Genomic DNA, 17,615 nt, shown 5'->3' on the forward strand with positions numbered 1-17,615 from the left:
CACCTTCTTCAGATTATCCTAATAATGCACACTGTTCTCATTTTGTATGGTGCAGCTCTCTTCAACCTCTCTTATATTATATCTGTATGAGTATTCACACAAATGTTGGCTAAAAAATTTCTGTTCCAGCTAAAAAGCATAGGGTACCTTATGTACTGAGCAATATATGGGCATGTATAGATTTCAGGAACAGAAGTGGCATTAAATATATGACAATATGTAGGTGTGAAAATACATAAATTTGTGAATAGTTGTACAACCCACACAACTCCGCTAGATTCTGCAGAATAGCAACAAATAATGCACAGGTACTGAGATGATGAACAGGTGCTGCACTTATTTGTCAGTCAGCAGAGCTGTGGGAGGCAGGAATTGAAGGTCATTTTGAAACAGTAAGAAGAAAGAGAAAGATAAATTCCAGGTGGACACAAAGTAGCACTGCTCTGCTGACCCAGCAGAAGGGAACAAGCTGTAAATTACTAGAAAAAAATAGTTTTGTAAAAGGAAGCCGTGCTATATAGGCATTAATGTTCTTTCCAGCAACATAGAGCTCAGAGCATGATTATATATCTGATTTAAATACTCCTGAAAAGTGTTAGAAAAAATTCTTTACATATGGTTATTTACACAAACATAACCATGAATGAATAAAAAGACTGCACAGCTACATGTATCATTAAGCAGGATACTCTGTAAATTCTCACACTAACACTTGCATAATTATATATGATCCTTCCAAACATTTAGATTTTTTTTTTCTGTTTGCTTCTTTAAAACTCACAAAATGTAATGAAATTCTCTTCTAAAACACCAGAGACTGCTGCGTGCCTAACAAACCATTATTTGCTTGCTCATAATCATCTTTTCTGTCTGTTAGAGTCACTGATGCATTAATTGCTTATCAAAACCTGAAACAGTTCATGAGTCACTCTGAAGATAAAATAAATATTAATGAGACAATTTCAATGAAATTCCTGTCCTCTGCCTCTTAAAGCTGTAAGACTGTATTTACTACATTTCAGAATTAGGTCTTGATACCTAATAAATGGTAAAATATTAAATATACTGACTAGATCACCATGTTTCAAGGGATCATTGCATTATTATCTTATTTGACCAAATTAGTGATCAAAGAGAGAAAGGAACAGTCAATTAAAAGAGAGAAATTAGGTGAAAGAGATACGTAGCTCTGGTGCAGTTGGAGTCAAAGATGAATGATGTGGATTTTGAAGCTGGGAAATGCTTCTCTATCTGATGATTATAACTCAACATTAGTAAGCACATGATCTTTGAACAAACACATTGGCAACAAATATCATTACATAAAAAATTTTAGTACTCCTTACATTGAATGAAGGACAGGGAGAAGGAAGGCATGGAGTTTTCAGGAAAATCAAAATAAAGCCTTTTATTTTGGATCTATATGGAATTTTCATTAAGCAAAAACACTAAGCAGAGGGCTCTTCACTGACTATTTTTTACTAAAATTCAGTGAAATACACTATTTTGACCTGTAAAAACTTTCATTTTGAAAACAGGAGTGTGCTAAGAGATTTTTAAGTCTGGGGCAATGACAATTCACTGTTGGAAATCCAAGTTTAAAACTTTTCAAATTAAATGACCCAGGATGAAGTAGGAAACACAAGTCCTTCCCTTGAACCTTTACTTGCTTGTTCTAGCTTGTTCCTGAAAATGGTAGGCAAAGAAGATCCCACAGAAATCAAAGGAGCAACAGCCTATTTCCCTAAAAGGTAGCTGTAGATCTGAAATAATTTGGTAATTAGAGAGACATCAGTGAGCCACTTTGAGTCAAACTGTTAGTGAAATACCCCTTTCCAAAAAAATGACAGCTTTTCTCAAGGAAGTTGAGCAGCAGGATATTATGGCTCAGGAAGCTGGCTGGTATAAAGTGATAAAGTGGGAAATTTGTAGAAATTAACCCTATTATTCACTGACTACAACAGCATGAAGAACCCATTATATCAGACTCTGAGTCTTAGAAAGAAATGAAGAAACCTCTATTTATTGTATTAGGCCAAGTTGTTTATTGTCAGAGGTCATGTCAGCAGCTTACCAGAAGACACTGCTTTAACTTCAGCTAATCACATATTGAGGCAGTCCTAGGAGTGCTCCTGCAACTCAGCTGATGTCACAGCACAGGGACACCCTCCTTAGGATGTACTGTAAAACTAAAGGCATCTCCCCAAACCAAGCTATCTGATCCAGCACTTAATACAGAATATGCCACTGTCAGTGAAGTCTGCATGTAAGAACACAGAGAAAAATTGCGGATTAAATATATACAAGGAAAATTCAGATTTTGGTATTTACCCTCATAAATTAGCATATATACTAGCATTTTTCCCTACAGTGTAGTTAAATAGTTTCCACTTTCCATACAGTATCCTAAAATTCTTCAATTCACACATTCACAGCTAAGAGAGATCTCACACAACTTTTTTTTTTCCTTTTAAGTGTAAGGAAGGACTTACTTCATGTTACAAATGTACTGTGCTGCTTCCTCTGAAACATACAAAATTATGGAAATAATATATGCAAAGTCATAGGTTCAAGGTGGGGCACTGGTATCTAAAATAAGGATTGTTGACATTTATCATAATGTGTGCTTAAGATAACAATTAAACAATTTTCTTATGTTCGTGAAAAGCACTTTTTGTGCTCCCAGAAACTGCTTAGTCAAATAAGGCTGAACTCATATACAAATGTATTCCTCACCATAAAAATGGCTGGAGAAATAGCAGCTATCAGTGATACTTTTCCTACTGTCAAGTTTACCCCAAGTGTGGATAAAACCAGTGTCTTACCTGCACAGATAATTCTGGCCCGTTGATCCGAGCCTGTACCAGAGCATCATGAACAAGGGAATGGAAGTTCAGCAGCACGTGCTCAATGCCGTGTGCTCCACTCAGAGCTCTGGAGAGCTCCTCCAGGGACTGGATATACTCCCGCCAGTGGAGATCAACTTCTGCTACGTCAGCCAGGCAGCCTCGGATGATGTTGAGGCAGTAGCCCATGCAGGGCTTGCTCAGCGTCAGCCCCTGGCAGTGAGGGCAGTACTGCATTCTCAGCAAAGCTCTGCTGCAGTCTTTGGAGAAGCGCAGGTGATCCGTTGTATTGATCACTTCAATCCCCAAATTCAGAGCCTGCAAGAAAGTCCGGCTGGGTAAGAGTGATCTTCCCATTTGTCCTATGGCCTTTTTGGGGATGTTGCCAAAGGGCCTGATGTCTCTTCTTGCCACTCGCAGGCACTCCGCATATTCCAGTGAAATGTCAGTCGGACCAGGGTTAATCACATGGTTGTAGACTACTGGAAACAGGGTGTCAAAAAATCTATTCACAAATTCCTCTGTGCTGATGTCTGTGCCAAATAAGAAGAGTCCAACATCTGTGAAGAACTCCTGCACGTGCACAGTAGCCTCAGCAGCCATGTTTCTATACGCACTGCAGAAAAGTGTGCTTGTGTAATTCTCAGCCAGTCTGATAAGCATTTCAAAGGTTTCTGCAATAAATCAGTCAATCAATCAATCAATCAATCAATCATTATTTTTAAGGTTTAAAAAAATAAGAAATTAGAGTAAGAACATCAAACAGTTACATTAGGACAACTTACATATATCCCAAATTTTTGCATTAGCATTTTTGAGGAGACAAACTTCTCACAAACTACAACTGTCTTTTCTATATAGGGAAGCACCTTACAAGTAATGTTACAACACAATTAATAATCCATGTTTTCTTTGCTGATTACATTAAACACAAAAAAAAAATGACAGGAAATAATTGTAAGCTGAGTTATTAAGTTACAAAATACAGCAAAGTCCTATTGTACCTGTCTCTGTATATAAACACATTAGCTCTCTCATCTCACAACTCATTCTGCAAGTTGCAATAAACAGCTGAATGCTCTCACTAACTCCTAGTCATTCCTCTTACCATCCTAAACAGATTGGAAAAAGTAACATTAAAAAATATAAACAACACTTCAATTCTATTAAAACTCAACTCTTAAAGATCAGTTTTTATTTTGTGTCTTCCAGAGGAAGCAGATGTTCCAAACACACGTGAGAACATGATTTTAAACAGTGCTGTTTGGCCTGACAATTGGTATGGTCAAGAACTGCTTTCCTCAGGAACTGATGGATAATCCCTTGTTAAGCCTCAAGAACTGCATAATGAATAAACCCTGAATGGACAAAACTTGTATTTCACGTTTTAGGTGGTAATCCTTAAATACACTGAGCAGTGTTTAATAAAGCAGTTTAAGTATACTGGAAAAACATCCTTTCCTGACTTGGCCTATGATTTGCAGGCAAGAGAAAACATCAGTTTTCAAAGCAGAAGAAGAGTGTTTACACTGAGGAATTCCCTAGATCTGCCTGAAAAGGTTGCACTTTAAGGAAGGCAATGAAGCAATATATGGATCAAAAAGAAACTTAGCTTAGAGTTGAGAATAGAAACACAGACAGACATATTAAAAACATTAAACCATTTTATACACTAAATGGCTACAATTTAGTTAGTGAGTTCAAGCTTTACAAGTTTCCATGTATTTTTTCATGTTTATTTTTAAGTAAGACTGTAAAAATAAATTAAGGAAAAGCATGAAATACAGTTAATACTGTCTAAACATTGATGCTAAATACAGGCGGAATCAAAGTTTCAAACTACGTCAAGCAATTTCTGAAGCAATCTGAAGTCTGCTGGTCAGTCATTGACTGAAATGTATAGTAGGAAAACCAGAATAAATGTAAAAAAGACAAGACTGGCTATCACATCTTTAATAAATACCTATGCATAAGTGCCTTATATAATAATAAAAAGTTTGTTCTTCAGGTCAGTGAAAGGATTCTTGATGATTGCAGAGAGCTTGAAATCGCGTGCTTTTTGAAAAGATCACATATATTTTGCATTCAGTCTCTCGCCAATAAAAATGAGATAAATAACACTCATTCCTCTGCTATAGGACTTCCTCTGTAAATCTTAGTTTTGTATTTCATGTATCTTAAACTGAATTTGCTGTTCTCTTTTCTATTCTTCCAACATCCACATAAGTAGGAAAAAAAGTGCTGACAGTTCACAGTAAAGAGTCAGAAAGTGCGTCCCACTTGTGTGTTTTTGGATTTTTTTTGTTGCTATGTCACTGTCACATACACATGTGAGCCTCTCCATACATGAATTTCACTATAATCACTCATAGATGCCAGATATCATAGTGATTCAGCAAAGGGATTCATTTGTTTCAAAAGTCATACTCCTGAAGTCAGTACCCTTCATGAAGCTATGTTTCCACCACTGGAGGCCCACTCAACACAGAAAAGCCTCTTGGGTTTATCCTGTGAGTTAACAGGCAGAAGTGCCAGCTGAGAAGCTCTGCAGCTCCCAACACCACCAGTGCCTCACACCTCATACCTGAGCTATGGGAGACCCATTCCCTTCTGGAGCAGCAAATGAGGCACAAGTCAGACAGGGCAGATTAAATTGATCAAGATGCCCACTTTAATGCACCTGAACCAAGGATGACATCTCCACCAGCTGTACAGGCAGTTTAGACATGCAGCTCCCATGGAGGCACAGGTACATGGGAAACTAAATTACAGCCCTAAATTAATAAATATATAATTATAATACATCTCATTTTTATTGGGGGAAATAAGGAATGCAAAGAGCATGCAGCCCTACTATGGAAACTTTAGTTGTCTAAGAGTGTTTGATAGCATTTTTAATGGTAGATACCATTTTTATTTGCCTGTCCGAAAGGGCATGTGTGTTCTGCAGGTCTTTTGTCATATCTGTAGGCTCTTGATAAACATTTTACATTTAAAATGGTACTAGGTGGCTGTCCTGAGACCATTGAACTGAATTCTAGATATGTAGTTATCACAGACTTGACAACCCTTCTTATAAAATAATGGAGCAGCCCAGAAGAGCAAAGACAAAAAAATTAGGTAAAACTTATTCTTGGTTTAGATGGTTTAAAATAATAAAATGTGAAGAATGTTCAAGTTTTTTTATTATTACTTTTCCTAGATGGAAACCACAAAGTCTATGATCTAAAATGTCTGTTAAAATCCATGGCTGCAGTATCCTATTACCAAGTGCACAAATATTAGTTGAAAGAATAAATCATGCTGCATATGGACAATCAATAGATTTTACAATGTGGTATAAACAATAACAAATCTTCAATATTGAACTACATTGCTAGTGCCTTAGCAACCACCAGATGAATGAGTACAATAATCAACTACATAATTTACTGACTATTTCTGCCTTTCTAAATAGGATGTGATGATACTGGCCACTTGTGTTTACAATTCTGCATCATACTGTTTAATTGTCATTTTATGATTTCTTACAGAATTTTTTAATTTTTTTTTTTTTTTTCCTACTGGCTCATTTTCTACTTTATAACCATGGCTATTTCAGATATTTGTTTTGCTCTCAGCAAATTTGCTGACAGACAGCAAATCAGACCTATGTTTACTTTCAATATTGAAGAGCTCCTGTGAACACCTTATGATGGCAATATGTGTCATTTACAACACATTCTGATACTTCAGTGACAAATCAAGTTATACTGGTTCAATACTGTAAGCTGTAGCAATGTGTTTATCTTTTAAATCTATGGGCTGAGACTAACATAATCAGCATTAATTACTCAGCAACATAACAGATGTGATGGGTTTTCAATCAGTATAAGTCTGTTATATATACATTTTAAGTATAACTAAAATGAACTAGACAAGCTCATTTTATTGTTATCAAATGATTTTTTAATCTTCAGGGTCAGCGTCTCCATGATTTATGAGATCTTCATATTAACTGCTATATAATATCCTATAGATACTTTGTATAACCCTACTATTAATAATGTCTAGTGTTTTTCCACAGATCACACGTCAATTTTGTTTTTCTTTGGTGACAGTTAAAACTATTGTTTGTACACTCCTAAATCAAATTTCAGGGTTGTCAATATTTTAAACAATTAATTTTTTGAAAGAACAACAGTATTTCTCTTCCTGATTTTAATAATAACAAAACATAGGGCTAGGAAATTTGTAAATAAGAACTTGTTTGTTTTATGTATAGCATTTTTTCAGCTGATACTTCATACCAGTACATATATACATTATTTTTTGATAGTGTGTTTAACAAAGTGATTACAAAGTTATGTAAAACAGCTATCAGGTCATTGTTTAAAAGATTTGCTCTCTTCCCTTCCTTTAACTTTTCAGTTCCTGAGAGCCATGGGTAGTTCTAAATTGTAAAGAAGTTTCAAGATATCTATTAGTCCAGTGGATAAATGGGTTTAAAATAAAAATCAGAAGCATACACATGCCTTATTTATTAGAACAAAGAGAACAAAAAAGAAATCTAGTTTTTTTATTCCTGGACATTAATCAGATTTAATGGCAATATTGCACAGAATGAAATAGAATTTGGATTTGATTTTAAACCAGCCCTGCAATTCTCATCCTTAATAGCTTTGGCCAAGTGTCTTTATACCATAGGTACCCTAGAAAATTAATTTGAAATAAATTTCTGCGGAACCATGCTGTTGTATAACAACTATATTTTCATAATATATAATATATTGTTGTTACACATTTCTTTACACAGATGTTCTATAAATCTGCTAAATGAGAAAATGCATGGTTCTAAATGCTGAGCACTATGTTTTGAAACACATATGGTACTTAATGCAGAGGTAAGTCTAATAAATCATTAGACTCCAGTATTAGCAGTCATCCAACAAGTTGTGAAGTTGTATAATTTGGCAATAATTCACCAGCCTAAATTACATATTATAAATTAATTCATACTTAGGGCAACATATAGAACTCAATAAATTATAACCAGACAGGTTAAAATCCATCTTTGATTTATGACATTGTATTTAGCAAGACTGCTTTTCACAGTCCAGAGGAGATCCAAAACTGATGAGCCTGGAGTATCTTAAGGATCAGCCCATAATATACAGCAATCAATAACTAAATCTAAGCAAACCTGGAAAACCTAGCAAACTTATAAATTTATGATGGTTTGAAAACTCCTATGGAAAAGTACTGCCAGTTGCCATTGATGTTTGGTTATCTTGTAAAGTTTTCCTTCTGCTTATGGGAAGCACAAATAAACCAGAAGCATCATACTCCCTTCTTCTAAAGATTTATAGTACAATCAAATGTACTTTGCATATGTTGTCCTAGAGTCACAATGAATGTCTCAGGTGCAAGTTAAAGCCAGGTAAGCAAAAGGCATTCAAAAGGTATGAAAATAAAAACAGTGAAGAAAGTAATCCACACAGCATTACATTCATAATATCTTTGTTTAAAATACATCACACAGAGAAATATGTATAGGTGTATTTGTTCCTAATTACAAAGTGACAGATATAATGCAAAATCCCTCAATCATTTACCATATCAGAAAAATGAGCTGGAAGAATCATATTCTTCATATTCTTCAAGACATATAAATGAATTATACAGAATTAACTCATCAGGGCATTACCTGTGAAGGTTATACGGGAGAGAGATCAATAGGGCAGGAGCCAGTCAAACAGATTTGAGACACACTGAAACTGCTCCTCATTAAAACATATTTCAAATTAATCCATTTCCTACATTGCAGACTCACCAATGAAGTCAGCAAGAAAACAGGTATAACAGATTAAACCTGTAGTATAATCAACTTGGTTTTGCCAAAGGATGGCAAAGCACCTCAGGCTTTTATAGCTCAAAGTAATCACAACAGAATTTTCCAGGTCTTATTTGGTCTTGAATTTATTTTAGCTGTCTTTGAAAAAAACAGAAACATTCAAGAGACTTGAATTAGAATTGGTTGACCATGGCCTAAGTTGTTATGTGTTCAGTTGCATATTATTCATTATACTTAAGGAATTTCCTACATATCTACTCATGTGATTTTGAGTTTGGCTTAGTCATACTGTCTTTTTTTTTTTTTTTTTTTTTTTTTTTTAGTTGCAGTTTATGTTGGGACTTTTTGTGGTCTTTTTAGCATCAGGACATGAGGAAGTTGGCAAAGGACAGCTTTAGTTGGAATATTAATAAGAATTAGCAATCATACAGAATCATACATAATTCAGGCTATAAGCATTATTTACACTAAGAAGAACTGTTGCACTTCGAAATGAAATAGCAAATTGTCTCAAATTGATATGTAAGGTGTTTTCTCCTTTTTTCCTCCCAATGAAATTGTGAAGACTCATAAGAAACTCATTCCCAAGTTAACCAATACACAGAACATAGAAAATATGTCTTAAAGCCAGGTGAGATGAATTTCACTCATTTACATGCTATATTTTTTCACTAGTCTGAATTGGAAAGTGTACTTCTCATTCTTGTTTTATAATCTATTTAATATCATCACACAGCATTAATGTTTGCTTACTAATCCTGACACAAATTGTTTTGCTATGTAGAATTTGCTTTCTAAATCAACAAATTTAGATGTGTTCTCCTTTCCTTCTCCATCTTCTCAGATATGCATTTGAGAAACAGCCCTATAACGCAAGAGGTCTCAAGCTCAGGTGATTTGACACAATGATCCAAATCTTGTCATTTGCTTGGGGTTTTTTTGTGAGTTTTTGTTTGTTTGTAGGGTTTTTTTGGTTTGGTTTTTGGGGGAGGGAGGTTGTTGGTTCGTTTTTGTTTTATTTTGGTTTTGATTTTTGTTGTTTAGTTTTTTAATGAAATGTTGGAATAACTTTATTTTTTATCCAGTTCTTTGGAGTTCAGTTCATTTTTATGACTTAATGGAAATCATCACAATTATAAATTTTGTAAAATATAAAAGATTATTTTTTAACTTTTCAGTGAAACTTACTGCTGTTGATTTTAAAATATCTAGCCTTTGAATTTGCTATTTAACATACTCCTAAGTCATAACTGGAATGTAAAGTATTTAATCTTACCCTGACACATTATATTTTAATACTGAATGTCTGTCATATGAATGAAAGAAAAGGTGAATAATGCAAGGTTATCATTTTATCTAGTTATAAGCAGTGATTCCACTTTTCTCTCAAAACTGTTCTTCCCTTTTCTTTTCAGTGTGGTGTTATCATTTTACTAGTGATGACTATAGAACCACTCATGTCATTTTGGAAGCAACATGAGCAGATTGTTTTCTATGGTGCCAGGAGAAGAAATAACTAGCAATTAACAGAGTTTGACCAGACCATTTTTTTTTTTTTTTTCTGTCTTGGATTCTGCTTATGTTCTCTCTGATTTTCCATTGCTCTCCAGGCAATACTTTCCCAGAGGAAAATATTTCTAAATTCTGAATATATTGCTTACTACCATGGAACAAAATATGCTCAGAGCTGCAAGCAGAGCACTCCAGGGAATCAGAGCTTTAAAACTGGTATCCTTTAAGAAAATTGTTTGAAAATATTTTGATGCAAAATGTTATGCATGGTTTGCCAAAGAACATTAAATTGATACTGATTTAAGATAACCATTTTTACACATTTGCCATAATAAATAAGGACAGCAAGTCATCTCAGATGTATGAAAAGGATATTATTCAGAATTTATAGCAGGATGATATTGAAGTAGGAGGGTCAGAAAATTAATTGATTAGAAGGATAAATTCATTTCACATAATTTCACACCATACATATGTGAGTTAAGAAGCACTTCTAAGGCATGGTTCATCTCTCTGACTTTAGATGACTACTTTAGGTTGAGATGAAATGCTCACTGGAAGTACTTGTTCCTCTCCCTTGTACTATAAAAGGATGTGACACTGAAGCTCTAATTTTTATAGGGAACTGGTATTAAAGGGAAGTGTCCTTAAACATAATTCAGAACTACAATTTATACAAATAAAGAGCTGAGATGATCATGCTTCTATAAAGTGGTCTTAATGATAGATAAATTAAAAACTTCTTATGCATTTATGCAAATCTTTTTTTCCCTCTTCACAGCTGTAATCTGCTTTTCTTAGAATGAAATGCATGGCTGGTTCCAAGGAGCTTCTGGAGCATAATATCTATATGTACTGACTCTATAAGAATTAATTATTAGGGAATCACAGACAAATTACACTTAAAAAGAAAAAACCAACCTCAGGAAGATTTCTATAAAGCTATGATGATGACTGACATTAGATGAAGCTTTTGTCTTTCTATTTAGAAGCTTAAAACCTGACTTTCTATTTATTTTTTCCAATTATCCCAGTTTCACGGTGACAATACTCACTCATCTTCAGTAAGCTGGTTTTTTAAATATAAATTAAAGTGAAATGTTCATCAGGTTCTGGAAGATGCAACACTACAGATCAACATTTCTTGCACATCAAGCAAGTAAATATATTCATTTTGTATCACTGAATATTTAATCTCACAGCTTTTTTCTAAGTGTTGGTTGAGGTTTGGTGAATTCCTGCATCTGATAGTCTGAGGAATTCCACATTAAAAATTATCAGATCAGGCTGTCAAAGGAATTCAAGAAGATTGTTTACTTGACATATTACTACCTGTAACGGGTTTCAAAGATCCTCCAGAGCTTGGTAAGGGATTAGATGCATTAATTATCTTTGCTTAACTTCACATTTACTGAGAAAAAAAGAAAAAAGATGAAAAAAACATCTTTAAGGCTGCATATCTTAAACAAACATCCATGTTTTTCATGGAAGATTAAGGAACAATGAATTTTATGACTCCATCTATACTGTATTGAAGTTTGTTCTGTGTTCCTCTGTAAATATTGGATATCAACAAGAAAAAACTGCATGTTCCTCTGTATAGCTCTAGTATATTAGTGGCCTCACCACTGTCAGTGACACTTGCAAAATTCTGCTTAACACAGATGATACTAAAAGCATTTTGGTCTATGCCATGTATTTCAGTACGTATGTTGGCACATGCGAGATAAAGGAATGAAGAATGCAATTCCAAGTTTCAGACAGGTAAGTAAATGTAGCATTTCTCACTTGACAAGATATAAACTCAAAGGAGGAAGTAGATAACCAGGCATCCAAATGTTCTCTTCCACAATTACAAGCAGAAAACAGTACCTGTCAAAAATATAAAACTCCAGTTCTCTAAACTGGTTAGAAAAGGACATTCAGTTTCAGAATATAAACTAATCTAAGTTAAGTGAAATTCAGAAGGTATTTGTACTCCAGGGAAATCCCATGAAAGAGAAATTGCTTCTAAAATGACAAATGTACAGATTATTCTGTGTAGCTGCTTTTGATGGTAACATCTTAAAATAAAATATTGATATGGATTGAAAGAGTTCACTCTACTTTGATTCATCCTTCCTTATCCAGTATGAGTCCTGATTTTTGTACAATTGATTTCTACACCAACTTCTGACACATTCTTTAGGAAATAAGGATTAAATAATACATGTTAAATGACCCATAGTTGCTAGAAGCTTTGGCACTTAGAATGAATGAATAAAAGAATTGTTTAGGTCCCACTGAGACCCCTTCCTTCTCCTGCAGGCCATGGATCTCCAAGCCCCCGCCACTGCTGAGGCAGCAGAACAGAGGATCTCCTATCTGGTTTTTCAGTCCAGCTCTCTGACTTCACAGCAACAGGGAAGAAGTCAAACCCTGGATTTCTTTATTTAGTCTAGATTTCTTTCTATAGTCTACACATGTTTGCAGGAAGTAGACTACTCTGAAATTTTTTTACATCCTCCTCTTAAATACCAATACATTTATACATTTTTTATGAGATCATTATCCCACCTATTATTTTCTGGTTTTGTTCTGCATTCTGCCTTTTTATGACTATTAATGTTTAGTCAGAGCTCATTCAACGGACAAGAGAACAACCGATGTTAGATTTAAACGCATATCAATGTTTTACTGTGTAATTACATAAATATGGGTTGAGTATAGGTTGAATGTAATTAAATTATTCTCTTAAAATTTATATCTTAATGCTCTTTAGACTTCACCAAGTTCTTTTCAAATACACAAAAGATAATTTGCCTTTTCAAATGCTGCTTTTTTTTCTTTCTTCAGAATGATTATGAGTATAATCAGTACATTACCTACTTCTACAGTACAGCTTTACTTGCTTTCACTCTGCCACTGTTTGCAGATGCTCTGCTAAGCCCTGTTCTTCAAGTGCTGTTGCAGCACTGCTGACTCACACATTCTTGAGGCACGTGATGCTTTCCATGGAGGAGCTGGAGATATTAGCTGATGGAAATATATCTCTTCCAAATTACAAGCCCACAGTCATTTCTACCCCATCACGTGATTTGCCCCATCATGCAATGTGACAAGGGGTATGCATTTCTGGCATCACCCAAAACTGGATCATCACCTCCTCACTCCCTCCAGTTATGTATCCTAGATTACACAGGACCGGAAGATCTATCACTAAAGAATGAAACCATGTAGAAACACAGGGCTAGAAGGCACTTGGCGTGTGCTCTAATCCATCTGTTAAACTCCAGGCAGGTTCAATTAGATTTATGACCTTATATTTTAACATCTTCATCTACACTACCCTTAAAACATGCACATTAACAGAGAAGCAAGCCACAACCTTCAAGAAAATAATTCCAGTGCTTCGCCATTTGCTTTTACCAGTAAGAACAAATTCTATTCTTCTTCCCCCTCTTAGTTATTTCAGATTAGATCCTCTGCAAATGACAGAAGACTTCTCTAAAGACCAAATGCAACTCCAAATCTGATTTGTCTACAACTCAGCTACCAGTAGAGAGGATGATGGCATGATTCATCTGACCTAGTTTAGATGTCCACATGGAAATAAGATGAATCACGCTACTTTTCTCCTCTATTTATACAGAGAAAGAGGGTGATTAGTTCAGAGGAACCGGGAGATGAATCTTACTCCTGAAAACTGCTGAAAATAATTTTTCTTTTTTATTAAAATGAACAATCTTCCTTCAGTCATAAGGGGGCACATTCCACCCCTATGTAGTTGAACCTAATTCTAAATACTACCAAAACAAAGTCTAAATCACCCAAATTATGTGCTTAAGTGGAAAACATGGATGTTTAGGAGTTCCAAATTCAGCTCTGCCTGATTAGCTGCTTCAAAAATGTTTTGCTAAACTATTTCAGAATTGCATGGCTTCTCTAAGTCATGTTTGCAGCGGGAAACAGTAAGCTTTATACAGCATTTCAACAGAACTGTGCTGAGCCAGTCTTTCAGTCTTCGGCTCAGTCTTATTCCTGCCTCAGTTCAGAATCCACATATGCTCCATTTTGAATTCTAGCTCTATCTTTCAGCCTATGAAATAGTTCTTGCTTGCTTTCCCTCGTTGAGAGCACATTGATTATTTCACCACTCAGCACAGTGGTGAAAATGGTGTCTGTACCTGGCCAAAAAACACATCTGAAGTGTCTTTTTCTATTCTCACTTGCTAACTAATCAAATTAACATTTACAAAAACTTCAGTATCTGTTTAGTGGTAATTTAATCAAGATTGTTCCCAACTTACTTATGTGAATGCCATACTGAAGATCATAAAGAGACTTAGGAGAGCCAGTTGACTTAACACCTCTGCTTCTCAGATACCTACATTTTGGATCAATTTCCCTACAGGGAAATTAGATTAGTTTAACCCAACTTGTTACCAGTAAATACAGTTTCATTGTTTGGTATGTTCTTGTTTTTGGTCTCTAAATAATTCAGCTTTTTATTCCCAATAATTGAAATTAGGCTAAGAAGTTTAAAATGTTTCCACCTTTTCTGTTTAAGAAAAAATAAAACATTCACCCTTTTCAGTCTTTTCCTACCTCTAGAAATCCAAAGACAAGTACTAGGGCACTTTAGAATGTGTATTTTGACAAAAGAATCCAATCAATGAAAACCACGTGGAAAACAATTCTGAAGTGAACATGCTTACATCTTACAAATGCTGCTCCACAGCTGCACACAGGGGTCCTTTAACAGATAATAGGCTGATCAACATGGGTGATAGATGAATCTAACTGTTTCTAGGGGATCCCAATAGGACATGTGGGAGTATCTTCCTCACGCCTTTCCTGCTTTTTTTAATGGCTCTGCATGAGAACCTGATTTCTGCCCCTGTAATATCATATATTGTGATATCATCTATTAAAACACATTTTACCCCTGTAATATGAAGTAAAAGGTTCATTATAGAGCTTTCCATGTTATAGTGTCCAGTTCATCTATATCTTTGAATGCAAGCATGTCAATACCGATGAAAGTAGCTGATAATCACTAAATAATGACAATGCCAAACTCAAAATCCTCAAGACAGCAGATAAAGATCACATCTGTTTATCACACCTGCCACGTAAGCATACAGGGCAGTGATTCATCTCAGCTACCACCTCAGCTAAATACCATATTCTCTTCTTATCAACAGCAGAAACTTATGGGATGTTTAAGGTATGATTCATCTGACACATTTTAGATGTTTATGGGAAAATGAATCATGCAAAAATATTTACGTGGGCATGAATCATGCCAAAAAAGTGCCTCTCTCCATTTTATATAGAGAGAGCTGATGGTGACAAGCTCATCAATCCACTCTATTATACCAACTATCATTAGTTTTGTTATTTCACATGTTTATCTTGGTTATCTCAGTTACAAATTTACTTATAACTTCCATATTGGTGTCTTGGAAGAGCTGTATCTGAATTCTTGGTGTAGAAAATTAGATCCAACTCTGTTTGCTCCAGAGGTTTATTTGTCCAGAGATTATTTTTTTGCAAGTAGATAAAATCTTTTAAATTACGTAATCATCCAAGTTCCAGTGCATGAATGAAATCTGTATCACAGAATAAATTTCTGGTGAAAGTAATGAACTCAAAGAGAATCTCTACAACCTGTAGAGATGATGAACAATATGCCTCTGCAAGCTGGGCATCATGTTCCATTTCTTTTTGATGTCACTTAGCTTAATGTCGACCCAATAGTCACAGGAAATAAATGTGTATGCATGTTCTTTTATTTATACATATTTACCACTGGACATATAATTAATAGATTACTCCCAGATTTGTTTCAGATCACTCCTACTAGTTCTTCCCACGAACACCTGTGTGGTTCTACAGACTGGCTTACTATAGGGACCACTCTGAAAAAACAGTATAGCTGAAGCTGTTTAAGCTTCAACACTCTCCACACTCTTCCAATATTGCTCCTTAAAGCTTCCCATTCCCTTTATCTTTCTGACACCCCACAGCATACAGCAAAGTACTGGGTTTATTTTGGTGGGCGCAGTGCATCATTCCTATTACTGCAGACTAAAAAAATGCATTTTAAAAAAAATCTTGCAAAATCAAGAGTGCACACACAGCCAAGTAGTACATGAAAAGGATGTGGTCATCCTGCTGTAAAAAGAAGCCCTAAGTGGTGTGGACATTAGACACACAGTATTATTTGGCCTGCAGTCTGATACAGTTTGAGATCTGCGCAGTTAGCAAATGTTCAGTTCTGGGCAATCTTCCTCCTGTAATGTTGAGGGCAATGCTGTAGTGTTTTCTTCTTCATGTGTACCTTTCGTCTCACTTCTGAATGTTATCTGCAGTTTCAGAACTCATCACAGGGCTCCCTCACCCTCTACTAATAGAGGTCAAACAGATAGAAGAGGTGCAGGAGAAAAAAAGCAATACAAGTCATGTGTCATTGAACACTGGAAGAAGCATCCCCATTCTCCACTCCATTTACCAAATGCCTTTTAATTCCCTGCCAAATCCAGTTCTGTACTGAAGTCTATGGCAAATGGCATAGGAGAAGGAAAACAAAGAGCACTGATCTGCTGTGATCATACAAGGAGAGAAAATTTTCATTTCAGTTCCAGTAGTATGTTTCTTTTAAAAGAAAACCATGGAAATTAGTCCTACTTTAATTCTAAGGGATAAGCGATAATTCCAGCTCTTGAACATAGGATATACAAAAGATGTAAAACCTTTCTCCATAACCATGAAAATCATCTGTCTTTAAAGCAATAAAAAACTCCCCTCTCCAATCCCATGCATGCAGGAATGATCATATTTCCAAATTAGAAATTTTTTACTGTGAAAAGAAGAGGAAGGTGAACAGCAGGGAACGTCTAAGTCTCTTGAGACTCTTTTAAGTGCCCTGCTATTTCTCTTCTGCAACCGGAAGTTCATATGGGTACTTTGTGCATATTTAGTATTACAGGAATGTTCTAAGAAGTAATTTCCTTTCTCTATTTATTAGTGGGTCTTAGTGGGACATCACTTACAGCAGAGATACAGGATCATTCTGCTCTTTCCTGAGACTCTTTATGTATTGCTCTCAGTGATTCAAGAAGACTCCTCAAACCAGTATGACTGCTGATGAAGGACTCTCCTTCTTGAAGACAAGAAATTGCCCTCAAACTTGTCATTTGACTCAGAGTGAACAGCAGAGAAGATATCCTTTTCTCTTTAGCTAGCAGATAATGCAAATCAATATACCTTAAAATATCTTAATGCTGCTCTAAAATAAAGATGAGACTAGTTGCATAGTAGGAGGCTCAAAAACAGAGCATGTGTAGAAGGAAAAGCACTTCAGAAGTGTGCTTCTGAAGCTTCAGTGAGCATTACCTATGTGAAGCTGAGTATCAGAACACTTTTTAAACAACTATTTC

General features: G+C 35.3%; 1 protein-coding gene across 7 annotated transcripts in view; it reads right to left on the reverse strand.

The window, feature by feature from the left end:
- Nucleotides 1-17,615, reverse strand: part of GPC5 (glypican 5) — a 584,277-nt gene that overhangs the window by 489,447 nt on the left and 77,215 nt on the right. For all 7 annotated transcript variants that reach the window (XM_086880902.1, XM_086880903.1, XM_086880901.1 and 4 more), the window contains one exon: nt 2,826-3,520. In XM_086880902.1, the coding sequence (XP_086737028.1) occupies nt 2,826-3,520 (695 nt within the window). The remainder of the gene's footprint in view (nt 1-2,825; nt 3,521-17,615) is intronic.

This window comes from Cyanistes caeruleus, chromosome 3, assembly GCF_971803275.1.
Source record: "Cyanistes caeruleus chromosome 3, bCyaCae1.hap1.1, whole genome shotgun sequence".
In the NCBI taxonomy this organism is placed as follows: domain Eukaryota; kingdom Metazoa; phylum Chordata; class Aves; order Passeriformes; family Paridae; genus Cyanistes; species Cyanistes caeruleus.